Source organism: Xenopus laevis, chromosome 7L (genome assembly GCF_017654675.1).
Source record: "Xenopus laevis strain J_2021 chromosome 7L, Xenopus_laevis_v10.1, whole genome shotgun sequence".
Taxonomy (NCBI): domain Eukaryota; kingdom Metazoa; phylum Chordata; class Amphibia; order Anura; family Pipidae; genus Xenopus; species Xenopus laevis.
Window position 1 is genome coordinate 43,569,928 of NC_054383.1, and position 27,145 is coordinate 43,597,072.

The 27,145-nt window shown below is 36.7% G+C and overlaps 1 protein-coding gene across 20 annotated transcripts in view; it reads left to right on the forward strand.

The window, feature by feature from the left end:
- The first annotated feature begins 303 nt into the window (after window positions 1–303).
- Window positions 304–27,145, forward strand: part of col13a1.L (collagen, type XIII, alpha 1 L homeolog) — a 216,670-nt gene continuing 189,828 nt past the window's right edge. For 10 of the 20 annotated variants that reach the window (XM_041568877.1, XM_041568886.1, XM_041568876.1 and 7 more), the window contains exons 1-2: window positions 305–1,173; window positions 23,884–23,953. In XM_041568877.1, coding sequence (XP_041424811.1) covers window positions 865–1,173; window positions 23,884–23,953 — 379 coding nt within the window. In that variant the 5' untranslated portion in view covers window positions 305–864. Of the gene's footprint in view, window positions 1,174–23,883; window positions 23,954–27,145 lie in introns of all 20 variants that reach the window. The other 10 variants (XM_041568874.1, XM_041568878.1, XM_041568881.1 and 7 more) reach the window with 3 other exon arrangements.

Here is a 27,145-nt window from a genome sequence, read left to right on the forward strand (position 1 = left end):
ATTCTTGCAAAGCCCAGGGCCCCTCATTTCTCCTCACAAACCTTTGAACTCTTCAGTAAGCTGTAAGTGAGCTCACCTATTTAAACACACAACTTCAATAGACGATATGATACCAGGATAGATGTTGTGACAGACCAAGCAGCAAAGCCCCTGGAACTGGAAAGCAGAGTGAAGCTGCTCTCGGTCCGTAGATAGATAGAAAGCATGTGATGGATTTACAAACTCTTCCTGCTGCGCTAAATCTATATATAAATATCTGCTGTGGGTATCACTTCAAAGCGGGTGGGAAGCTGATGAGAGGTGCTTTGGGGATTTGGAAGGGATGGGGGATAGGATGTCCCGCGCTCTGAGCCCTCCCAGGCACTTTGCATAAATAAATAAATCAGCCCTCAGCGTGCAAAGAGTGGAGGAGGTTACACCGAGGGGGGGATTCAGTTGGCTCATCCGATCCGCGCAGTTCACAGGGAGAGAGAGCAGCACACTGTGTGTGTCATGTTACAAAGGAGAGAGGCTCAGCCACAGCACAGCTCGCAAGCCTTTGAGAATTGCACCTTCCTAATGGCAACTCTCTACGTGCTACCACTTCTTTGCTGCCCTGACAAATAACCGCAACTCACAGGAACTCGCCCTGCGGCACGGCAAGCGACCTGGACCTGCCCACAACTTTCTTTGAGGTGGATCTATAATAGAAAGGGGAAATAAACTTGTTCTTACTGTGGCTACCAATCCCACCGCTCTGTCCTGCCTGCCATTGACTGGACTGCTGCTACTGGATCCACCTTATCTTCACTGGCACCCTGAATCCTGGAGAGCGCCCTTCTGTGGATTATTTATTCTATTTATTTATTTATTGTACCTCTGGCCATGGAGGGGAAGGAGGAGTGGAAAGGTGCTGCTGGAAATGGTGCCCTGCCAAGGAGTTGGGACAATAGGCCACTTAGGTCAGGGGTGTGTGGGAAGTGCAGCAGGACTCCGGCGCTGCTGGGATGCGGGGTCGCGCTAATGTCTGTCTCTTCCCTGGCTTTCAGCCTCCTACTTTACCTGAGCACTTCGGCTCTACAGTCCAGGGTGTCTGTTCTAGAGAAGCAAAGAGTCGCTCAGCTATCTGCAATAGTCTCCACAGACCAAATGGAGGCAGCTATTTTAGGAAGAGTTGACCAACTGCTGGAAGAGGTTTGTGCATTTTGTTTTTTTGTTGTTGCCCCTTTCTGTTTAATGTAAATAATGAATATTATGACGTGTATTCAGGACTGTGCAACACATGCTGCTGCTGCAGAATTGAAAAACACCTAACACCATGTCCAAACTGTTTTTTTAACTTTATTCTGAAGTAAGCCCTGTCCATCAATAAAGCTGGCCATAGACATACGATCGGATTTTCCCATCTCCCGACCTGCCACTAACCATTCCGATCAAATAAAGTACAAAAGAACAGACGAGCCGATGTTCTGCCCCTGACAGCAAACGTACGAAAGTTATGTCCGACCAAAACTGGTGACAGTCTCCCACTGAAAATCGTACGATCGGCAATACACGCAGAGATATTATCGGCAGCTGACAGAAATCTTTTAAGTTGTCCGATCGACCAAGCGGCCGATCTCCGCGGGACGAAAAATTTCGGGACTCTCCACACACGGTCCGAAAATCGTACGAATCCTCGATTCGTATGATCAGATCTTTGCGTCTATGGTCAGCTTTACCCAGAATCCTAGTTTCACCATAGGAAATGAATGACATTTGGTTGCGTGTTCTTTAATATATGTCCTAGAGTTAACTTTGGGAATGTTATTAATTACATCCAGGTATGCTTACAGAAGTAGATCGTATGTTTATAAATCAGGACACAAACCAGGATTAAAATTCCCCCATATGGATTTGAGAGCATCACTGCCACCTATATCACAGGCGTATGGGATTTGTCAGAGCTGGTGAATGAATGAATTAAACTACATGGAAAATTGTACATCTGGGCTGAATATACTGGGGGGGTATCACTGCAGAATAATTAATAAGCATTACTTAAACATCAACCAAAGGAACTCAAGGTAATATTTTGGGACTGTGGTTGTAAAAGCAAGACATTTTCATTCGCTATCCCCATACCTGTCATTATAAACCCATAACCCTTAAGAATCCTCTTTAATTACAAGCTAATTACAAGATAATATAACCATCTATAACAATACCTTGAGAAACCAGAAATCAAAAATATAAACACAATATCTCTGACACGGAAATTAGGGATGCACTGAATCCACTATTTGGGATTCGGCCGAATCCCCGAATCCTTCGTGAAAGAATCGGGCAAATACCTAACCGAATCAGATCCTAATTTGCATATGTAAATTAGGGGTAGGAAAGGAAAAAGTGGAAAAAACCCTTCTTTTGTGACGAAAAGTCATGTGATTTTCCTACCAGCCTCTAATTTACATATGCAAATTAGGATTCGGAAAAGGCCGAATCCCGAACCGAATCCTGGATTCGGTGCATCCCTAACGGAAATAGAAATGACTTAACAGTGTGATAAAATTAAATGATGGAAGTTTTGAAAAACCTATAAATCCTATTATACTATATAGTATTCAATAAAGGTGATTTACAGATTCCTGAATAAATCATAAGTTTCTGAAGAGATGTCACTAGTAGATAAAAATGCAACTTTGTTCACCTTGGTTTGTACAGAATATGCTATTAACATTTACTTTCACATATTGCAATCTAATTTTTCCTGCCTAGGGCTACGAGAACACATTGCTCAGTGACACGCTGGACCAAGTTCTGTGGTTTGAACTCAATGTTCTTGGCTTTGTAGGTTTTTGTAGAAAATACATTTCCCCCAGGGAACACAATAAAATAAAGTTTTAAAAAAATGCAGGAGTTTTTAAGTACATAGTACACTTAGACATTTATCTATTTTCCTATTTACATATGTCTGCATATTTTTCCTTTAATGTGGTGTCACATTAGTGAGTGAATTCATTCACTTATATAAATTGCCTTTTAGCAGTGTGGGGGGAATTTGACCATCATCAGCTTTATTTAATTAGTAATGCATTATTTATGTAGCTTGTAAACTCCTAAAGGACTTTTTCTTGTGGTTTTAGATTGAGTTGATGTCATGACTTAATTTTCTGTGCAATAGAAATTTTACACACATTTTAACTTTGTAGTGCTTGAAAGCGATGGAAATGTCAGGCTAGTACAGGTATGGGACCTGTTATCCAGAATGCTTGGAACATGTTTTTTTTCCAGATAATGGATCTTTACATAATTTGGAACTTCATACCTTAAATGAGAAGGAAAGACCTATTTAATTGGGGGTGCCAAAAGTTAGACACCCCAAGTGATTGTATGTACTTACCTAACACCCCGGGCTGATGCTCCTATCAGGAGAAAACTGCACCGGTTCGGGGGTTTTTCCAGCGAGCACCACAGTGCAATTGGCTTCCTTCTTCTTCTTTCTTCAGATTTCTCCGGGCAGACGCATGCACGGTAGACCAAAATAGGCAACTTCTTCTTTAAAGTTTGGCTATTAGCGCTACTGCTCATGTGCACCCGCCCTTAGAAAGAAGAAGCCGAAAGTCAATTGTTCCGTGGTGCTAGCTGGAAAAACTCCGGGCTGGTGCAGTTTTCTGCTGATAGGAGCACCGGCCCAGGGTTTCAGTTAAGTATATACAATCACTCGGGGTGCCTTACTTTTGGAACCCCAAGTAAATAGAGCCTTTCCTTCTCCTTTAAGTCTACAAGAAAATAATTTAAATAAACCCAATTGACTGGTTTTGACTGGAGTTTGGATCAGGTACAGGTATGTGATCCGTTATCCAGAAAGCCGTTATCCAGAAAGCTCCAAATTAAGGAAAGGCCATCTCCCATAGACATGGGAGTACCTTGTACTTGATCCAAACTAAGATAAGTTAAGGTAATTTAATCTTATTGAAAGCAAAACCAGCTTATTGGGTTTATTTCATGTTTACATGGTCTCCTAGTAAACTTAAGGTATGAAGATCCAACTAGTATTCTCTTGTTAGGCCCATAAAAGTATAGATGGGCCAGAGCAGTATTGTAAATACTGCCAAACTGAATCCCTATATACTGCGTCTTTTATTCAGATCAGTTACATTTGGGCATTTGGCCCTGCTGTTCAGGTAAATTGTGGTTCATTTAAATGCAGAAAAACCTGTGGGCTAACACAAGTGCTATAGTTGCTGCAGATTTGCAGAACAAACGCTGGTACTGTACCTGTGTAAAGGTGCTTTTGACGTACTCAGACACAGGACCCCATGGTCATTCTACAAAAATCTTCCAGTCACCATGATAAGTATAGAATCATATTTCTTGGCTGGTGGCCTTGCATTTAAGAGCAGCACATTGTGCTGGACATCAGCTATAAGGGACAACCCTATAGGCACATACCCATATTGTGTATACATATTTTAACTGCCTCTTATATTTTTGCTTTTGGACCAGTTAAGGCGACTATCCAATTGTATATCAAGTGTCAACTGCGGTTCCGCATAAGACAGGACCTATGCATCACGTTTGTTTGGCTGAATGTGTCTGACAAGAGTGCCGTGCAGTTCATGGCCTGTGGACTAAGTCAGAGTTAAAGTGCCAGTCTTTGCTACAACTAATAAGTAACATGAGCACTGGCTGTCAAAAACAATGGCCTAAAATGGGTATTAAAACTTATATTATTCGCAATAGGTTTGTTATCCGCTGCTCTGAAATGCATTATGGAACACCTTGTGCAAAAGAGATTTACATTCCGCAGCCATAGATTTTAAACAGCTGATTCTGATTTAAAAAAATCCCTGTTCAGTTTCTGTAAAGAGTTTAGGGAAAAGGAAATATCAGATTAGTGTTACAATCCAAACCTGGCAACAGCAGTACAGTATAAAAAGTTGCAAGTCTTTATCAGATTAGAAATTGGACATCTAGTGATAAAGGCACTTTTTTAACAGAAATTAAACCTGTCTATTTTATTATTTGAATACAATCTATTAGGGTACAAGAAAATAAATTATTGTTATTGAGGAGCTGCTCATTAAAATGTCCAGTCTAGTCCATCCCTTAATAATGCCCTAATTATGCACTGTAGTTCAGGGATTTTGTAGTTTCTGCAGTCTTGTAACCCATAGCAACTATCCTTATATTAAGATTGTTGTATGACTGAATGTCACTGCATATGGATAGAAAAATACTGTGCACTGGTAACTAGGGTTTAACCACTGAACATACATATGACATATACTATATATTTATATAACCTTGTTAGTAGTGTGACCATGATTTGATCTTCCTTTCTGCATTTGTATGGGGCCCTGTGCAGCTATATACATAATATCTTGCTGATTGTCCTTCAAATACACGTGCTTAAATAGCGATTATGACGTTTACTCTTTTTTACTTTAGAGATAAGTAACTTTTGAGCACACCTGAGTGCATGAGCTTGGTTGGACCCATTAGGCTTGAGACCTACATTTTAGTTATTTATACATATCATGCCAAACTCATGCATCTGATGTGTGTTAATAATGTAAAGATGTCTCTAGAGCTCATAAAATCTACACATACTTACATGCATATAAAGAAATTCAGCATGCGTTTCAAACGCCTGCTTGTGGTGGACCTTTTAAACAGCAAACTGCATTTGAAGCAGCGTGACACCAGTTTTTCAGCACTTTGAAGCCTTTCGCCTGTACGCCGGGGATCATGTAATCTAACAGGTGTCAGTCTATGGCTTCTATTCTAAAACAGACCGAGGTGACTCAGAAGTGTTTATAATTCCCCTCCAGATTTAAGGCAGATATAGCATTGGTTTAAATTATGTTTGTAGGATGTAAATTATGTGACAGTATTTGACTCGATATAGAAATGTGACTTTGTACTTAACCCATTTTCAGAACTGAACAGCTAATGTTTCTGGTTTGTGCAAGTCTTGGCTGTGAAATTAAATGCACACTATTTATGGTTTATTGATTTACACTTACAATATAACCTTTTATTAATTAACATCACATATTTGCTAATTTCTCCCTAGCAAAGCAGAAAAAGTCCTTGAATGAAAACTGAAAAATATCATTAGGGCACAAATAGCATTTCCCTGGGGCACTGATGGGGCCTGTAAGCTATTGTACGCAACTGCTCACAGATTGCCCTGCAACTAACACAGTTATGGAAAGCACTGACAGCCATACATACAATAAAGATGATCTGATTCAAAGCGCAAACTATCCCCTATTTCCATATGTTATATTTTCACTTAGGCTATTTTGCAAATACCCCTTTAAGTTGTAAGCAACTCATTAGTACCACATTATAAGCAACTGAATTGTCCAGTAAATAGGTGGCAACAGAAAAACCAATAAGTCTGCCATTTGTGGGAAATGCTTTATTAAAAGTTATAAAACTTTGACTTTAAGTACCACGCAAGTATGGCCCCTGGATAAAAGTACTCATTAAATGAGAAGTAAGGGGTGCGATTTTGCACCCTTTAGCACTTGCATCCTTGACATAAGTAAATGAGGCCCCTTGTGTGAATGGAAAGGGAATAACTTCATATGTAAGTATCCATTATCACTTATTACCATCCCAGCAATAAGCTATAAGCTGTCTACAGCATGTATTTTTCATGCACAAATTGATACGGCAGCTTTAACTAATAAAATGTTGACTTATTCTGTTCTGCAAAACACCAGTAAGACTGAATGATATACTATCCATTGTTTAAAGTTAATTAGCGACAAATTTTCTTTCTAATAATATTTTCTACTGAGTAGTTTTATCAGGACATGGAATCTTGTCTAGAGACGTGTGCATTTGTTCCAACATGCTCCTTCATATAAAAGCATCTTGTATTTAATGTTAGCATCCCTTTAGGCATTGATTATCCATTGTGTCTCTCTTTCCTCTCTCTCTCTCTTGTAAACTGTGTGATATGAGGACGCCTGCCAGAGAGTTCTTCTGATTATTGCTTTAACTGTAAATCACATTTCATTTTAGTAATTTTCTAAAATTCCACATTCGCTGTTTCACACGGTGTTCTACAGGCACATTGTAAAAGCTATTCATTATGATGCGCATTCTATTCCATTATGGCTATAATTTGGCCACTGCCTGGTAATTTTGCTAAAGATTGTGTTTGTTTCTAAAACAATTCAGTAGAAAACAAAGGATCACAAATTGTTGTCTTAAGTATGCGAAGTCTGTGTTTTTGTGCCCAAAGGCAACTGGGGGGGGGGGGATAATGATGCTTGTACAAGTTCCCAAAGCTTTTGCTCTTAAGGCTACTTTTCTCACATTTGAAAGTCAGTAGTTTGTCATTAGAAGACCAGGCACCTCCCTTAGCCTTTGAGGTTTGTTACAGCGGCTACTGAGATGCTTATTGTATTTTGTGACGGTCAGTAAAAATATATTACTGTGGGAATTGTTGAAATGAAATTGTAACACTAAAACACTTTTTGTGGCTTAATAGTAACAGAAGTATAGTAATGTTAACTGTGAACCAAAGAGAGAATACATTTGTAGGTGCATTTTTATTTTGCTCATACTGTTGTACATTCTATAATACATACCAGAGCCATAATCTGGAGCCAAATACTCTGGGTCAGTAGAACAGTACAGTTCCTGCAGTGGGTCTAAATAGGTCTGTGCAGCTGTTGTGCTAAAATCAGGAATGACCGTGCACAGCTAAATTGTACAACATTATCACATGTAAATGTTATATACATGTTGCATCTACAGTGGAAATTATAAATGTATCTCACAGCCATGTTTAATACCATCATGCAGATATAATAACAGGGAAATCACACAACCTGAGATATGCCAATGTAATTGCTCAATGCCTTCCTAGTGGCAGGGAAGATAGCTATTCTCATCACTAAACAGGTCTCTATACTTGCACCTTACACCCCAAAATGCCAGTTGTGTCCTGAATTGTATTAGGTGCAACATGTAAAGGATATACAGTGGTAATGAGTGTGTTGACATGGAACCAACGGTTTGGACAGGATCAGGCTTATACGTTGAGTCCCAGATGTATGTTTGGACATGTCAAACTTCAAACAGCACCCCTTCCCTTTAGTGATGTAATATTTCTGACCCCTCGCCTCTGATTACTGATCCCACCATACAGTATATGAGCCATTAGTGGGGAGTTGGGTCAATTCTAAAAAGTAGAAGAAAACTTCAGACTGGTTTGGAATTGAGTTGGGATGTAGCAGGGTGAACAGTTATGCATGCTGAAGATTTTTGTTATTTTATCCTATTTGTTGTTTGCTTCACAATAAAAAAAAAACATCTTCAAAGTTGTAGACATGTTCTGTACATGAAATGGTGCAAACCGTCAAACATTCCATTTTAATTCCAGGTTGTGAGGCAACAAAACATGAAAAATGCCAAGGGAGGTGAAGACTTTTGCAAGGCACTGTAAACATAGCAGAAATCTGCAAGCTTAAACCAGTAAAAACTGGCAGGTCTCTGGGTCCACTCCCATGCTGAATTTTCTGAAGCACATTTTGTAGGGTACCAAAAACAGTAAATACCCTTCAGCTTCTTTTCGGAAGTTTTGTGATCTAGTTATAATCCAGAAAGTAGTAATAATAACAAAGCACGACTATTACTAAGTTGGTGAATCAACTCAAGCACCAAATTCGTCAGCCTGAAAATCGTGCATCAAATATGAAACGTAATCACTGGTCAACCTATTTTTGCCCTATATACCATCATCATCATCATCATCATCATTTATTTATATATCGCTGTCAAGATACGCAGTGCTTATACCACAGTATAGAATCGTTTTTAATCATTGTTTACTGTTTTTAGAGTAATTTCGATAAATAGCTATAACTATTTTTTACTAGTTCTCTATATTTCTTTGCCATGACACAGATATAAAAGTGGGAATTTGCATCACACGTTCAGATTGCAGCACTTTGCACTGAAATCCATTCCAATTCCCATAGTAGTTTTTTTTTATTTGTAGCTGTGCAGCTGCTGTTTCCGTTACTGATGCTGGTGATATTGCCTAATAAATCATTATTTAAGTGCTAATAGGGAACTTTCAGCTCCCATCAACTGTGCTATGCTCGAGTGCCTGTTAAAGAAGTATTAAAATGGAAAGCATTCAGAAAAGAAAAATTGCTGTCTTGTCAAGCAGGTGCAAGAATGTGATATCATATATGTACAGGAACGGTATTTTGAGGCAGCTGGGGTGCACTTAAAACTGCAAGGTATACAGGTTTGCCCATTGATAAATATGAAAACTTTTATTTTCCTTTTGACATTTTTTTTTGTTGTTGTACATTCAGTTGTACATTCAGGGAATATTAACCCTATGACACCTAGAAGTCACACTTTGCAATAGTTTCTACTTACTATGCCAATCCAAGGTGCACCTAGGCCAAGATGGACATGGATTCATTTTTCAAGTAATTATTAAGCATTTTTGTGATATTTGGAAAGAGGGGCACAGCAAGGCACTCCTGCAAACTATCTTGTGAGATTAAACTGCTGAGTGAACATCTCCCTTCTGTCCTGGCTATATTTTAGCTGAGAGTATTAACCTGTCTTGGTGCAGAACATAAAGAGGCCCATATATACAAAACAAAGGAAAAAGTGCCAAACATTGTTACAAATCCAGAAAGCATAGCTCTTTGTGCTCCTAGAATAGAATGCATGCAAAGTTGTATTCAGAGACGGTAGGTGGTATGTGGCACTGCAGTATCCCTTGGAATCCCTTTGCATCATTCAGACACACATGGTAGGGAGAGACAAATACAAGCTCTGCCTGTGATATTTTATAATTATTATCAATAAATGGGTGTATACTTACAGATTGCATACATAAAAACAAGAACTGATAACCAATACAAGAGGTAAAGAGGGCCCTGCCCAAAAGAGCTTACAATCATAGGCACTAAGTACATGGCTGCTTTATCTTCTTGAAAAGTAGTGCTCTAACAAGGCTAAAATTTGGATGGGTCTCGGTAAAACTGGCCATACATAGGGAGATCTGCTCATTTGGCCAAACAAGTGGATCTCTCAAAGATATGTCCACAACAAGAAGAATATGGGCATTCAGATCAAGGACTGCATTAACGAACTAATGCTGTCCTCGATCTAGCAGGGTTTTTAAGCTCACCTTATCTCAATCTGGCAGAAATTGATCGGGGAAGTCTATCGCAGGGCCCAATACACTGCCCAATAAACTGCCAACTTAATCTGTTGGCAGCTTATACATTATCTGTCCGTGTATGGGGGTCTTTAATCATGACTGTTAAACATTTAGGCAAAGGTTAATGTAATAATGTCACTTGTATAAACAGTAAGTACTGTAAGTTCCTCTGGAGCAGAGCTGTGTTATTTTCATCTGCATAGGAACATCCAGATTTAAATAATTTCTTAGTTTATAAGAAATCATTTCTTAAATTTTTAGTCGTAACATCTAACTGCAGTGGGAAGTAGTTTATATATACTTAGTGAAATTAAAGCCTACCAGTTGAACTACTGCTCTCAGTATCCTAACAGCAACTCTGATTTACATTATTCTTGTTTACCTGGTTGGGTCACCTGCTTCTTCTACATAGGGTCCCCTATTCGATATCTCATGTCCTTGCAATATGAAGGTCTGAGAGCCTGACATATTTGTTATATTGTGTTGCATTGGCAATTAAGTTAAAAATAATTACTGTTGTATTTATCACATGGAAACATATCTAAGCCATTATAACAACAGTTCATTGCCAAAGCAGCCTTGTCAGTAGGCCATGTTTAGTGAAAAATGGATGGTTTTGTACACATCTTGGCAGTCTGGACAGGATGCTTCTGTTTAGATATTCATTGTGGCCATGTGCCAATATTATAAATGCCTGTATTTATCAGCTTGTAGTGTGTGCCCTTTCTAGATTACTATGTGCAGAAATATTTGAAAACAATATCTATAGTTAGTTACTGCCTTTGACACAAATACAATTACATTTGAAACAGTTTCCTTCTCACTTTCCTGATGATTCCATTTTGAAATAAAGTGATCATAAGAAACCAGTGCAGTATGTCACTGAAAACCACTTCACTGGAAAGTCATTGACTTCACATTGCAAATGGTGAGGCTGTCCCCCTAGAGCAGTATTTATAGGACATTTTTGGTTTGGGCCACTTTTAAGGTCCAAACTTTGCCTCTAGCTAGGTTGCAGATATAGAAAAACATTGGTGTATAAGCCATTTAACCATAGTTTCATAACATAAGATATATGGGTTTTCTACAGTTACATTAGATCATTCCCAGCTTGAAGAGTGTGAGCTCACTACCCTGATCCTCCATACCAGTTCCAACCTCCCATTCAGAACTCCAGGTTTTTATTAGAGTTGTCCATCTTCCAAACACTTTTGTTTTTAGATTGTTCACCAGAAATAAAACCTTTTTTCAGTTGCTTTCCATGTTCTATTTTTGACTGTTTTTTCCCCCAAAATTGAAGTAAAAAGGGTTTGTTCACCTTTCACTTTTTTGAGATCATTTGCAAGTGGTTTTCATTTTGTATTATTTAAGGTTTTTGAACCACTGTGGCAGAATGCTTTTTTATTAAAAAAAAGTATGTAGGAGACATAAGCAGGACAGTCCTACTGTGTTTTTTGTAAGAAAGGATTGTGAAACAAGTTAAAATAATACTTACAGATTCCTGTCTAATATAGAAATCATGTAAATATGGACATTATATTGCTTTATTTTTCTTTGTACAGACCAGGCTTATCTACAGTTGCTGAATACTATACTTCACTGATTCACAATCACAAGGTTTAAGCCAGGTTGTCCCAACTCTGTCTAACTTTATACTGCCTTACTTTGCATCACCGCCAAATTTATGATAGTATAATATCTTACTTTAGAGGCAAATATGATGAAAAAGGGGGATTTCTTAAAATGCCTATTTAAGATTTCTAAATCTTAAAAGTTACATTGTTTTATTTTCTCTTCTTTGGTAAAACTTTGTTTCTTCCATCCTTTACTTTGTTTCTTCCACCCTTTACTTTGTTTCTTCCACCCTTGCTTTTGAATTATGAACACAAACGAATGTGTATAAACATGAAAGTGGAGACAATATACAGTATTTGATTGATGCATGTTTATGTATTTCACAATATTTCATAACATTAGTTAGGACACTAGTAATTGTACATACAGTGTGTAAAAAAAAAAAAGATTAAAAAATGCATTGAAATGCTTGAATTGACATTCAGTAATATTGCTTAAAGGGGTTGTTCACCTTCCAAACAGTTTATTTTCAGTTCAATTGTTTTCAGAATTTTTGGAATTACTTTAAATCTTTTACCTTTTCCCCCTGTTGCATTTGAGTCTGGTAGCGCAGTAATTCAGTTGCAGAATTTAAATGCTTACAATTTCGTAACATTTTGTTGATACATTTCTCAACGGCATCTCTGGAGTATTAACAACTATTGTATCAGCAAAATGTATCAATTTAGAACAGTTTACAGATTTGGCGACCCCCGCACCCAAAGCTGGGAGTCAGATAGGTTATGTAAAAGCATTGGGCAAATACTTTATGGCAAAATTGTAAGAAGCATACAAAGTACATTTTATGGTAGATGTAAAAAAAAGGCTAATTTTCTGGTGTCAGTAGCTCTTTAAACTACAGTATAGTGATCACTTTTTTTGTATTCTTTGTACACATTGTTAAACATGAGGTATACTGTAAGTACATACATTGTTTATGACCATGTTTCCCCTTTAATTTTGGTTCCCAAAATTCTCCTCTTGAAAACTAGGATTGACCCTAATGTGACTGACCATGCCCAGTTACACCCAGACACAGGGCAATGTGAATTGAAAAATTGGATAGTGGTATATGGTATGTTCTGCTAGTGCTTTTTGTATACTTTTCAGCTATAAATGCCTGCTTCATATTCTGTGAACATGGCTGATAGGCTTAGCTGTGTCCAAAGCAAGAATGGAGGTGATGCTGGAATTAGTGCATACTCAATAGGCTTAAAGAAGGCCTAACTATATGGATGGATGAAGAGGACATAGCTAAATGTAGTACTGTGGTACTGAGCATGAGATGAGGGTGTCAGGGAAGGAGATGCCAGGGCCAAAAAAGAGGAAAGACTTCAAGTTGAAAAAATTCTACTTCAGTTATAATGTGGCATCAGTCTCCTTCAATATTCTGTATTTTTTCCTACATATTCCTATTTCCTAATGGAAAAACATATGTCCGTTTAAGCCTACATTTTAAGCTATTTCACATCTGCAAGTTGAAAATTTCTTCAAGAGAGATAGAAAATTGAATCTGTGAGAAATGGAAATGAGCATGGACAAGAGGTAAACAGCTTTACAAATGAAGCAGAAAGTAAATCATCTTTCAACTAAACCTGCTGAGAAATTTTAAGATTTTTTTCCACTATTTACTGCAATCAGAAAAAATGTGCCTCCCAACTTTTTTTCAGCAACATTAAATGTGAAAAGACGGAATAACTTGTAGAAAGGGAATTTGTGATTGAGGTGCAGTCACATGAAAGAATGAATAGATTTCACATACAGGTATAATGTATCCTTAAGGTGAAGTTGCTAAGTAGAAGAAAATGGTTTGGTGTGGCAGTCAACCAAGGTTTTGCATCAGTTCATCTGGCATATTTTCTCAGGGAGTATGTGTATTTGTAAAGTAAATATGATGGTAGAACGTTACATACATAGCAACCAACTTTCTCAAATTTTTGGAGGCAGTTCTTATTATTTACTGACCTTCTCCCCCAAAGAGTCTCAGGAATTAAGGACCTTGGTGAATTTTTATATTCCTTTTAATTTATTTTCAGTAGCTTCTACCTTCTAGAAACAAAACTCATCTTGCAGTTTAAGCGTTGCCTAAGCAGTCATTGTCTCTCGGGTTTGATGGCTATAAACGTCATTATTACCAGCTGGCATCGGGATTTCCCCTTAAAAGGGTGGATCACCTTTAAGTTAACTTTTAGTATGATATAGAGTGACCAATTCTAAAAAACTTTTCAATTGTTATTCTTTATTTATTATTTTATAGTTTTTTAATTATTTGCCTTCCTCTTCTGATTGTTTCCAGCTTTTAAAATGGGTTCACTGACCCCATCTAGAAAAGAAATGCTCTGTACGGCAACAAATGTATTGTTATTGCTATTTTAGGGGCAAATTTATCAAAGAGTGAAATTAGAGTTCACCAGAGAAAAACTCAAAGTGCATTTATCAATGAGTAAAAAGTTAGAGTTCACAATTTGATAAATACTTTTCTAAAAATCCCTTAGGCATGAATACATAGTAGGTTCATTTTTTTAGTTATTTTAATAAATGTGCCCCTTAGTTTGTGTTTGTTTAAAGAAATCTGTTTATCTATCTATATATCTATCTATATGCTTGAGAGAGACATATTAATTTGCCTTAATGCCTAAAGAACCTTTCAACCTGGGTTTAATTCTAACCAAGGCACAACATGAATAAGGTTTGTATGTACTCCCATGTAAATATTGGAAAATATTGGGTGATTTTGTTTTCCTGCCACAATGCAAAAATATTTCTAGGTTCAGTGGCGTTTCTTACTCAAGTCTTTGTATGTCTATGGTGGGGAAATTAGTTAGTACAGTACTTGTGTGTGTGTGTGTGATTGAATGACCACGTTTTCAAATGAAGAGCTGCCTAACTTGTTGATGACAAATAAAGGATAGTAATAATAATTTCTTACATTTATAGTAGAAATTTCAAAAATATGTGGGGTGACACATTAGAACATAGGTATTTTACTATAGAAGCTATTTTTTTTTTATATTCTTTATATAATAATGCAAAACTGTGAAAGTTGGGACTGCGCCCTGATCTATATGATACCCTGAGGCTCTGTTATATGTGTTAGGTACTAGTCTCCTACTACATGTCTCATCTTTTCCTCCTCAGTTTCCTAGCCCATCATTTGGCCTCAACCACAAGGCCATCACATGTAGAGCCCATAGTCATCAAAGTACTTTCATTTAATATGAAAATCCCAGAAGTGTTCAGTATTCCCTGTGCTTGCTATTTTTTCTTTTATCTTTTCTGTTTTTTCAGCCTCTAAGGAAGACTGTGATTGATACCGCCCTGTTTATTTTTCTGCTTAATATTATAACACCATCTCTAGTATATTACTGTACTTATATTAAAATCCAGTTACACAGCATTGGATTGAACTCACCAATTGAAGTAGGGGTCCAGGTACGCATGCCCCAGCCCATCAGCTTTAGGGAGATTACAGTACACTAAGGGGCCGATTCACTAAGCTCGAGTGAAGGATTCTAATGAAAAAAATTCGAATTTCGAAGTATTTTTTGGGTACTTCGACCATCGAATTGGTTAAATTCGTTCGAATTCGAACGAAATCGAACGAATCGAACGAAAAATCGTTCGACTATTCGACCATTCGATAGTCAAAGTACTTTCCCTTTAAAAAAAACTTCGACCCCCTACTTCGGCAGATAAAACCTACCGAAGTCAATGTTAGCCTATGGGGAAGGTCCCCATAGGCTTGCTAAACTTTTTTTGATCGAAGGATTTTCCTTCGATCGTTGGATTAAAATCCTTCGAATCGTTCGATTCGAAGGATTTAATCGTTCGATCGAACGAAAAATCCTTCGATCGATCGAACGAACATTTAGCGCTAAATCCTTCGACTTCGATATTCGAAGTCGAAGGATTTCAATTCGAGGGTCGAATTTCGAAGTATTTTTAACTTCGAAATTCGACCCTTAGTGAATCTGCCCCTTACAGTACACTTTACATACCTACTTAGTAAGTTAGGTTGAAAAAAGACACACGTCCATCAAGTTCAAATTTAAGTCTATATAGAACCTGCCTAACTGCTGGTTGATCCAGAGGAAGGCAAAAACCCTGTTTGAAGCCTCTCCAGTTTGCTTCAATGGGGGGAAAATTCTTTCCTGACTCCAAGATGGCAGTCCCTGGATCACCTTGTACTATGAGCTATTTTCCATAACCTTGTATTCCCTCACTTGCTAAAAAGCCATCCAGCCCCTTCTTAATATTTATCAACCAGCACGACTGATTCAGGGAGAAATTTACAGCTCTCACTATAAAAAAAACCCTTTAGAATATTTAGATGGAACCTCCTTTCTTGTAATTGGAATGGGTGCCCTCTTGTTTGATCCAAAAACAGAAGGTGGACACAAAATCGAACCATCACAACAAAATGATGCAGTTAGAAAATGTTTAATTTTTAAAAAAATCAAGTCAAAAAGCAAGACTTACACATGTGCCTTAGAGGGCACTTAATCATACGCTAATCAACTGACCATCTCAATTATGGTTACTTACAATCTGCTCCTTTCTTTCTTTATTATTTCCTCACTCTTCTGTGTATATTTGTTAGACCTTTTTCATCACGTAACCTATTCTTAACATAATCAGTCATGCCCCATCTTGGTAACATTTCATTATGCTTTTTGTCTGAAGTGCTTACTTTCAATGGGAAAGCAACATTAATCCCTTCTTACCATTACTAGTCATAGCCGAATATTCATTTCCAATTCCAGTTAAGAATATTTATTAAGAATGTACCTTTCCTTCCAGACTTCAAATACATGCCCCTCTATAAGTACTCCTTTTTCTTGATGCAGTTTGTTTTATCTATATAAATATATGCTTTGAGACAGCTAACCCTAATTTATCTTTAAAAATGTTTTATATGCTTTTGTCATTTACATTGCTTAATAATTTGTTATAACTGAGTTTCCTGCCACAGCAGTCTAACTTTTCCTCTCCATTACAAATTGCTGTCCTCTAGTCTTTCATGAGTGCTAAGCCTAGAAAAACATATTCATGTTAGACTGGAAATGAGACGTGTCAGTGTACTGATCAATGTTTGTGACAGACTTGAAAGCTTTAAAAACTGATCCAGTCTTTATTACTGATAGGAAATGTAGGTCTTGTATTCAGTATTGCACACATATGTACGCGTTAAAGCGTAAAAATATGAGTAAAGATTATTCAGGAGTATACATGAAGGTACATCTAAGTTCGCATTCAATGATTACAGCTTTCTTTCTCTCAAGGAATAATTAACAACTTAAACAACTAATTTATTGTATATTTGTATGAACAAGATGTACGCTAAAATCCTTATAAACCTTAATGTTAGTATCTTTATTTCTCTCTAAAAATTTAAATATCTTACTGTTATGGATATGTCAAAATGTAATTATTTGACTGTTATATATTTTAAAAATCCAATAAAAATTATTGAAACAGTATTCAGTATTGCAAGTTTAAATGTATTACTGTATTCAGTCACAGCATTTTGTCTTCAGAAACCACTGGTGGAAGGGGTAGTCTGTTTTTCTTTCACACCTTTTTATTTCTTTCCATATTGCTGAAGTAGCAGTAGAAATTATCTAAAGTTACTCAGAGTTCTTCTTTGCATTTTTAGACTGCTAATCCCAGGGTTTTGACTCAACTAGGTTTGCTGACACCGGCCTGGTGATCTTACAGTCTAAGGGCAAGGGCACACAAAGTGTTTAGAACACTTCTCTCTTCCTGCAAATTTTAATGAGGCAGGGGAAAGTGTATGAGCTCAAAAAAATCAGAATTTTTAGTGAAAACTATTTTTATTATACCCTGAGGATCTAAAAAGTCAGAATCCGCCATCTTAGACTTGCCGAGGTTGGATATAAGTCAATATCTTGCCGAGGTTGGATATAAGTCAATATCCTATTTGAAAGTTTCGGTGGTCTGTGCTGGAATTAGCCTGCAAATCCGACTATTTCAAAAAAATCAAGCAATTCGGGGGGGGGAAAAAAATCAGTTTTCCCCCCATTCGATTAAATCATGCTTTTTAATAATAAATATGGTCAAATTGTGGATTCTAGATTGGTCAGACTTTTTTTAACAAAATAATCAGACAAATTCGGATATAGAGAAATAACCCCCTAAATCTGATATAATTTAGGGTTTAAATGGGCTTAATTAAAACTTGAAAGGAAATAATATCTCAAATACTTAAAGAACCTCTTTTGACCTATTGCCTAGTACTGTTATGAAGCAGTTTATAGTTTAACAATTATGCCAGCTTCTTGCTCTGTTTACAGGAGAGTGTGCTGCAAACATACATCAAACTGCTGTTGAGTTATGATGTAAATATGTGCATCTACATTGATGGAAATAGAATAGCAATGATATATTTGCAGTCCAACTGAAGTCTGCCTTGTATTTCTGTCTGGACATCAAATATCCAAAAATATATTTCACATGAATGCCCATGATGACCCCTGTTTAATGGCAGAGTCCCAAGAATAAATATACATGTATTCTTGCCTATAGTTACCTGCAAGTAGACCCAACTCTTCTCACCTGTTTGTGTAACTTAAGGAGACACAAAACAAATATCAATCTTGCTATGAAAGATGTAGTTCTGGTTTTTCACATATTTTAGCTGTTTTCACTGCAGATAAATCTATGCGATTCTAAAGGATTAAGTCTCAGCAGCACTTCATAATACGATATACAGATGTTTAAAACACTGTTCTGGCAAGTTCAGTGACAGCCTCCTGGTATTTTAACATTTCAGGAGAAACCATTTATTCTTGTTAGTATAGATTCATAATACAGATTTTGGGACAAGGACCAGTGAATTTTTCCCTTTAAGTTATGTTATAAGATGGACAAAACTTGCCCAGGAGCAGTAACCCATAGGAAACAAAAAGATGTTTTCTTTTAAACAGCTTATCAGTAAATGCTTATAGATTCACATGGCTGAGTAAAGAAAAGTCTTTAAAATTAAAAAAAGTAATAACTGTCGAATAAAGATATTACACTGGGAAATGCAATTCCAGACCACTTTTGCTTTACCCTGCCACCGACCTAGCCTATAAATGCCAGCTAAGGCCACAACCAGTATTACAAGTTAACAGAAATATATTTGTAACCCTCCATTCATTTGGTCCCAATTCCCCTGCCCAGCAAATCCCTGTCTGATCCACCGCGTACCATTTTTCTTACAGGCCAGTTTATTTTCTAACAAAAGGTTGCATATCAATAAAACATTTTACATAGTAACATCACATCAAAATACAAATAAATACAATGAGAAGATCGACATTGAAATCAGCAGATTAACTCTTGTTCATACTGTAGAGGACTGTCATTAAGATGTCACTTTGTTAGATTCTCACATGGGCCAGCTTCAAGGTTAAGTACCATAGTAGTTAAAAGGTATTTGAAATATGTCTGTGAGAGGGAAATGGCATATCAATTGCTCTAAAATTAGGATTAACAGCACTGACAGTTCAACCAGTAGGTGCCACCCTTGGGAGGCAACTGCATAAACACAACAAAAGGAGTAGTCCACTATTTGCCCTTTGTTATATTCTTTACATGTCCATCTATTGACATGCCAGCTATTGCTGCACATACTACTGTCAGGGAATGCTGGGAGCTGTATCTCAGCAATCTGAACATCGATAATGTACACTTTAACTTTTTTTAAATTTTTGTGTTGTAAATAACAAGTAACATTTATGGCAGCTTTACATTGTTTCTTAAATGCTAACATACATTTCATAAGACTAGTGCACATATCTAGGATCATTAAAGGTGTTGTCCACTTTCCAAACACTTTTTTCATTTCTGGTGAACTATCTGAAAACAACTGAGCTGAAAAACCCCTTTAACCTTTTTGGCATTTTTTTTTAAATGAACTGTGTCCAATATGATGGTATTTATTAGGAATGGAACAAGCACATCCTCCAGCAGTTTCTTACTAAACCACACACTGACAAATTAGATTACTGTATATTTAATTACCCTCTGAGGTAACATCCCAACAACACAAAGAGACTTAAATCATATATGTTATGATGTTTATTAACAATTCAGAAAATCTGAAAGATATTTTACGCTGTAAGTAGCAGTTTGTTGCTTAGAGGATGAATGGCAATAATAATGATCAGTCTTGGTCAAAACTAGGAGGCTGACTCAATACTAAATGTAGCACATGGTGTAGTCAGTGGCAGATTATTGAAACTTGGACAATACTGAACTGGACAGCCTGAATTAAAACTAGGCGGTTCAGTTCAAAATTAGACAGGTGGCAACCCTATATAGCAGAGGTTAACTGTGTCAGAGTCTCAGTGGGTCAGAGAAGGCAGGGTACAAGTAATGTCAGACAGGTCAAGGTCAATACCAGGATCAGGAACAGTGTTACAGCAAGCAACAAGAGGAGCACCTACCACAGGCAGAGTGACCGGCAGAAAGATGACCACGCATTTTGGCATCAGCAGGACTTTATCAGTTTGAATTTTGTACCACAAGGCAGAGAGCTAAATTTCTTTCTATGGACCTCCAGAGTTGTACTGGTGCATTAATTAGTGCAAACACAGTTAATTGGTTTCATGTTAATAGGAAATTTAGTTTACCAAATGGTTGTTCCTGCTGACAGCTGCTTCTTATTCATGTGAATGAAAGACGCGTTATTTGTGGCAGCTAGTAGAAAAGGATCACTGGGGAGTGCCTCTGGAAGGACTCTGGCAATATTATGATATCAACAGTTATCCCTGTTATGATATGGACCTAAAGAATTTTTTGAGGATTAAAACACAGGATAGTAATTTGTTGGTAGTCCTTCAGTAATACATGCTTCATTTTACTTTTATATATATTTGAAAACTGGTGTCCTATCATCTAATATTATTAGGCCATAAAACTTTGGGACTCTCATTGTCAATATGGGCCCCATGCACTTCCATATCGTTGTGCTTGGTGCCACTGCTGCACCTATTGAATCAGGCAGGGAACCCTAAAGCTGCCAGGGGTCGGTTTTATACCACAGATGCAGTGTGCAGATTGCACTTTTGAAAGCAAATGCCATTTTTTAACCCATCATTCATCATTTTCCCCCATTATTCCAGGATAGTTATAGTCACCAAGGGGAGTTGTGCCTGACATAGTTGCACTAATGCATCAAAATTCATGCAGTCTTACACGCATTTGCAATGCAAATTGGGCACAATTGCACTGAAACGTCTGGACTATTTTGTCTAAAAACAGAATGATGCCACCAAGTAGTGGCTCCAGGGTTCCCACAGCAGCCTGTATCAAAAAGCACAGTGCAGATGCACCAAACGAATTGGGCTCATACAACACTCATGCCAAATGCAAGAAGGGATGGCAACTGGAACAACTCCTCCTGCTGACTGCAAAGATGCTGCAGTTATAGGAAAAACATTGTATTGCGGGTAAAAAACATGTCAATTGTGTTTGGAAGCACCTTGCACACTGCATCTGTGGTATGTAAATTACCCCTCTGGTTATGTAGCTAAATTAAGATGACGGCTAATGAATACACCAGAAAGTATATCTGGGTTCGCCCTGAAATATACTAAACAATATTATAACCATATTTGTTTGTTTGCTCATTTATGTATAGACATACTGCTAAATAATATAAACAACATTTACATAGTTATGTGCATGGATATACAAATAACATTTGACAGGCAGATTTCATTGAGCAGAGAATTGAGCCTTACAAAATCTAAGGCATCTCTGAGCCATTTGAAATACTGTATTCTCACGCCATCTGAGACATGATTTCTTTTTCCTCTCTGCTCTCCAGAGTTACATTTTTAATGCCATTACTGCAGAAACATTATGAAGTACAGGTATGGGACCTGTTATTCAGAATGCTCAGGACCCGGATAACAGGTCCCATACCTGTATAAAACATTTTCCTATAAACATTTGTTGAAGCTGATTATCATTAAAGAGACTCATTGGGCCTCCTAGGCCCCATAATTTCTTTATGGCAGTGGCTGTTTTGCTTTAAGCCCTCACTGACGATCCAGCTAGTGTTGAGGCTCCTTCAGAGTTCATGCATTCAGCCATTGTTTGAAGAATATCTAGGTCAACAGATAGTTTTTTCTTGCCATTAACCTTAAGCTGAGCTTTCGACTGTATCTAGAAGACCAAACTTTCTACTCATATCTGAGTCTTTCCGGTATTTTTTCTCATGTCTTGAGAACCCTCCAAACAGTGTTTCCTTCAAGCATAAATGGTTGGTCAATTAAGAGGTATCATAATCAGTTATTTGTTTGGAAGGAAAAATCAGAACCCCGGTAATGCTTTGTCTTTAATGCTATAACAGATTTTTTATTTTTGTACCTTAAAGAGGTTGTTCCCCTTCTAACACTTTTTTTTTTAGTTCAGTTGGTTTCAGATAGTTCACCAAAAATAAAGACTTTTTTTCAATTTCTTTCTATTTTCTATTTGGGACCATTTTTCTAATACTGAAGTTAAAACTTTCATTTTTCGTCATTTAATTTGTTTCTAAAGCACTCTCAAACGAGGGTCACTGACTTTTCTAAATGATACATTTGTTGATACATTTCTTATCATTGTCCCTGCTGAGCAGAATCCGTGTGGGTCATTAAAGGCAGCTGTTAGAATTGATACAATAGTCGCTAAAATTTCATGAATACTGCTGGGAAAATAATTTACTAAATGTATCAACTAATGTAACAAATTGTAACAGTTCAGAATTCGTGATGGGCGAATTTATTCGCCAGGTGCGAATTTGCGGCGAATTTGCGCGATTCGCCGCCAGCGAATAAAGTCGCGAAACGCCCACGAAAATTTGCCCGTAAAAATTTGCAGCATCAAAAAAAATTTTGCGGAGTTTTCGCCATTTCGTGAATTTAGCGCTAAATTCGCAAATTTTTCGACGAAGCGAAACGGCACAAATTCGCCCATCACTATTCAGAATCTGCATCTGTATTACTGAGCTGCCAAATTGAAACACTAGAGCAGAAGTGCCCATACTTTACTAATGTGAGGTCTACTTTTAGTGATGATGTCCCATTATGATCCACATCCTTAAAAGCATTGTTAGCATTCTGCTCCATGGAAAATATTACTTAATTATTATATTGATTTGAGATTATTTATATTGCTATATTTAACAAAAAACTATTTCTATGTAACCTTAACATAATAAATATCTGAATGAAAAGCATGAAATAGGACAGTGATTTAGACAAGCTGTTTGTTGACGGTGTCTTGAGATCTTTTGATCACCAGCTACTGGTAGAGCCCGATCTACCTTTTGGGCGCCCCTGCACTAGAGGCAGGAACATTGACATTTATACTTTCATTTTGGAAAAACAGTAAAAAAATATTAAAAATGAAAAGCAATTGCAAGTCTTTATTTCCAGTGAACAGTCTGAAAATAATTGAACTGAACTGAAAAAAGTGTTTAACGATGAACAACACCTTTAATAGTGTTTGATATTATTAATATATCAGTAATAGTCCTTCATTAAAGAGAATGTGGAGTTCCTCTAAAGTTTATGATGCATCTTTTTTTATTATTATTATAATTAGCTTTCATTCACTTTGCTGAATAATATTTAATCTATAGACCCAAATAGAGAAATAGAAGAGAGGTTAGCTTGTGATGTTTTGGCACATGTGCTGAGGGAATAACAGGGCACTGCACCTGCCCACACTTTGGCTGGCTCGGGCTCATGTAGGAAACTGTATCCTGCGGCAGACAGAGGTGCAAAGACTGTTTGATTCAGTACATTTATCAGCAGGTGCTCCAGGGAAAAAAACCTGTAATCCACGCAGATTAAATCCTTGATATTATTATTTAGAGTATAGTAAGAAGTATATATAGGGATATCTAATTTGCACAGCTGAAAGTAATGTAGATCTAAAAATGCCTAATAAAGCGAGAATCTCCATTAACCCTTTAGGTGCCAGCTTGATTTCATGTGTTGATATTCAGAAATGCTATGGAATTTGCTACAGATGAGTGTCATCAGTCTGACATTGGACAATAATTCTCCATTTTCTCCTTTGTTTTACAGAAGTTAAAGTCTCATCTACCAAGGCTGCGAGAAGTACGAGACACCAGCGCAAAATGCTTTTGCCCGCCTGGTAAGGAACTCTTTCATCAGTACCACGTCATTGGAGTGGTAGTGCTATTGCTTCTGCTAAAGACAGTCAAATACAAAATTGAGATGTTATTAGCATGTTCTTGATAGTGCTAGCAGTATTGTTATGCGTTTCCAATTGAATTTTGATATTATAATTTGTCAGAACAGATTTTTAACTGTGGTCATTTTCTAATGAACTCGCTTTTATGTATACATATTCATCCAGACTAGGCTAATCACAATAACAGTCATTTTGCTATTCTCATGTAATGCTTCATCACCTAAGCTGTTCTTTATTACTTTATTAGTGTTTATGAGGTTCGTCACAAGTCGTGATAAGTTCAAAAACATAATATTTATTGTCTAGTTTTGTTAGTAGCATTTGGGCCAGATTCGTAAACAGTGGTAAAAATGATTACTCCATTAGCAATTCATATGATGTTGTTATCTGTCTTGTTAAACATTTTGCTGTTAATATTACTCAGGGAGAAAGTTACCACCAAATGTTACAGGTATGGGATCTATTATCTGGAAACCCATTATACAGAAATCTCAGAATTAGGCTTTATTTTAAACAAAAAATTAAATTTTTTAAATACCGGTATGATTTCCTTTTTCTCTGTAATAAAACAGTACCTTTTTCTTGATTCAGACAAAGATATCATTAATCCGTATTGGAGGCAAAACAATCCTATCTGGTTTATTTAATTTTTAGCAGACTTAAGGTATTCAGAAAGCATCAGGTTCCAAGCATTCTGGATAATAGGTCCCATACCTATATAATCACTGTATTTGGTAAGCTTAAATATGTGGGTTTCAGTGATAAAAACTACCACCAGCTTAAACCTGGCATAATATTAAAAAAATAATAGTTCTATTAAAAAAATATTAAAAGACTCACATTTTAAATACCTGTATTAACTGTGTTATTAGCAGGGGAATTACTGTATGGGCTAAGTAGCTGATTTGTACGCATTTATCGGAAAATATGAAAATTAAATATTAGGAAAGATCAGCCTTTAGGGAGTTAGGCCCTTGGTATCTTAGTCTAAATTAATATAATTATAGAGCACAAAAATAAAGAAACAAACTTTTTGTGCAAAAATGCATTATTGCTGATTTTGCAATGTTCTTCAGGAGTTTTGTGGTTATATTACTTCCTTTTAAATCTATGCATAGTATTTAGTTGTACAACTTATTTTCTATAGAATTATAGAGAATTGCCTATAAAAGCTGGAATGATATTATTGCTGAACAGCGCTGTGCCTTCTGCATGTTGTGATAGATTGGCTCTTGTGTGTTTCTGAAGACTGCTCTCTCACAGTGGAACTGCAGAGTATATAGTCACGTTAAATTTGGAATGAAAAGGAAAAACATCCTATTTTGACTAGTTTATTCACTGGAGTGTTCTTTCTATATTTTGTTCTGTATTCGTGAGCTCAGCCTTTTTAGTGGCATGGAAATGCTTATGTACGTCAGTTGAAATGTTTCATAAACAAAACAACAGCACTTGGAGCCCAAGGCCTGTTTATAATAAGCCACGCTAAAATAAACAGTCTACACTGTCGATTTAACATTGTATATAAGCAAAAGTTTTATTCTGATTTACTGTAGTCAACTTTATTAATCTTGCCTCCAATTTAGGGAGGCCCATTTATCAAAGGTCGAATTAGAATTCATGTAATTTTTTTTTAAATTTGAATATACTCACAATTTTGAAGTGGGAGGTTATTTTAAAAAAAATTTGAATAGCTAATATTAAATCGAATGGTTCTAACCCTGGGATCCAAATCATATTTGATTCGTATTCGAGTACGAATCAAGTTTTTCTCCTGAAAAAAAAAAACTCTTATGAAACAAAGGCTATTAACATCTCCAAATGACTCAATGGACCTCTGCCATTGACTTGTACATGAACTCGGAAAGGTTTTAGGTGGTAAATATTAAAATTACGACTGTTTCCATGGTCAAGATGTAATAAATCTCAAATTCTAATTTTCATTCGTGTGAATGTGTGAATTTTGACACTTGAAAATTTGAATCCAAATTTACTATTCGACCCTTGATAAATTTGCCCTTAGTATATACCCCGCTACATGTTTCTCTCATGAGTGGTATCTCTAAACCTTCCTATTCTTATTTTGCCACAAAAACTAAAAAAAATATATGAAATATATGAACAATATATAATTGGCTTTATGGCAAATGGCAACAGAAAACAAATAGTTTTGGTAAGCTTCAGTACTGGATCCATCAGGCTTTTCAAATTCAAATCAATGCAGATGCAATTTTGGGAACTCCATGTGCCATCAGCATAAAAAAATTCCCATCAGTCCCTGTTGCCCAGGGACAGGCCCCATTTCAGAACCTTGCTCCCAAAGAAATCCCCCCACCAACCATGTAATGTGTTCTGAAGGAAGTGGGGCATATGTATCATTTGTACAGTAGATCACCAATTCTTCGCCAGGTACAATATGAAGATGAAATGTTAGCACATGAGGACTGGAAAAGAAATGCATTCCTTTCTGGGGAAATCTGCACTAAACAAATTTCATTTAAAGAGTAAAATATGTGGCTTTGGCTTTGAGTGGGTGTGGTTTAAATGGGTAGTGGTGGCAAAGTTGCCATGGCCTAGAAATTTTTTTGTTTTGCTTCTCCTCACTGAGTGTCCAAGAATTTCTAAAAAATTTTTTAGAATTAATGGTTCAGGTGTACTTTTGCTAAAACATTAAAGACATTATAAACATTTAGGGGCAGATTTACTAAGCTCGAGTGAATAGTTCGAATCCAAAAATATTAGAATTTCGAAGTAATTTTTTGGGTACTTCGACCATCGAATTGGTCGAATTCGATTGAATGTTTCGAACGATTTGAAGTAAAAATCGTTTGACCATTCAATAATCGCAGTACTGTCTCTTTAAAAAAAACCTTCGACTCAATACTTCACCAAATAAAAGCTACCGAATTGAATGTTAGCCTATGGGGACATTGTAGATCAAACGATTTTTATTCGATATCGTTTGATATTTTATTCAATATCGTTTGATCGAAACCTTTTGCTCTAAAATCCTTCAAATTCGATATTTGAATTCGAAGGATTTTACTTGAAGGGTTGAATTCGAGGAATTTTTAACCCTTGAAATAGACCCTTGATAAATCTGCCCCCAAGTGTTAAATAACGTGGAACATTTAT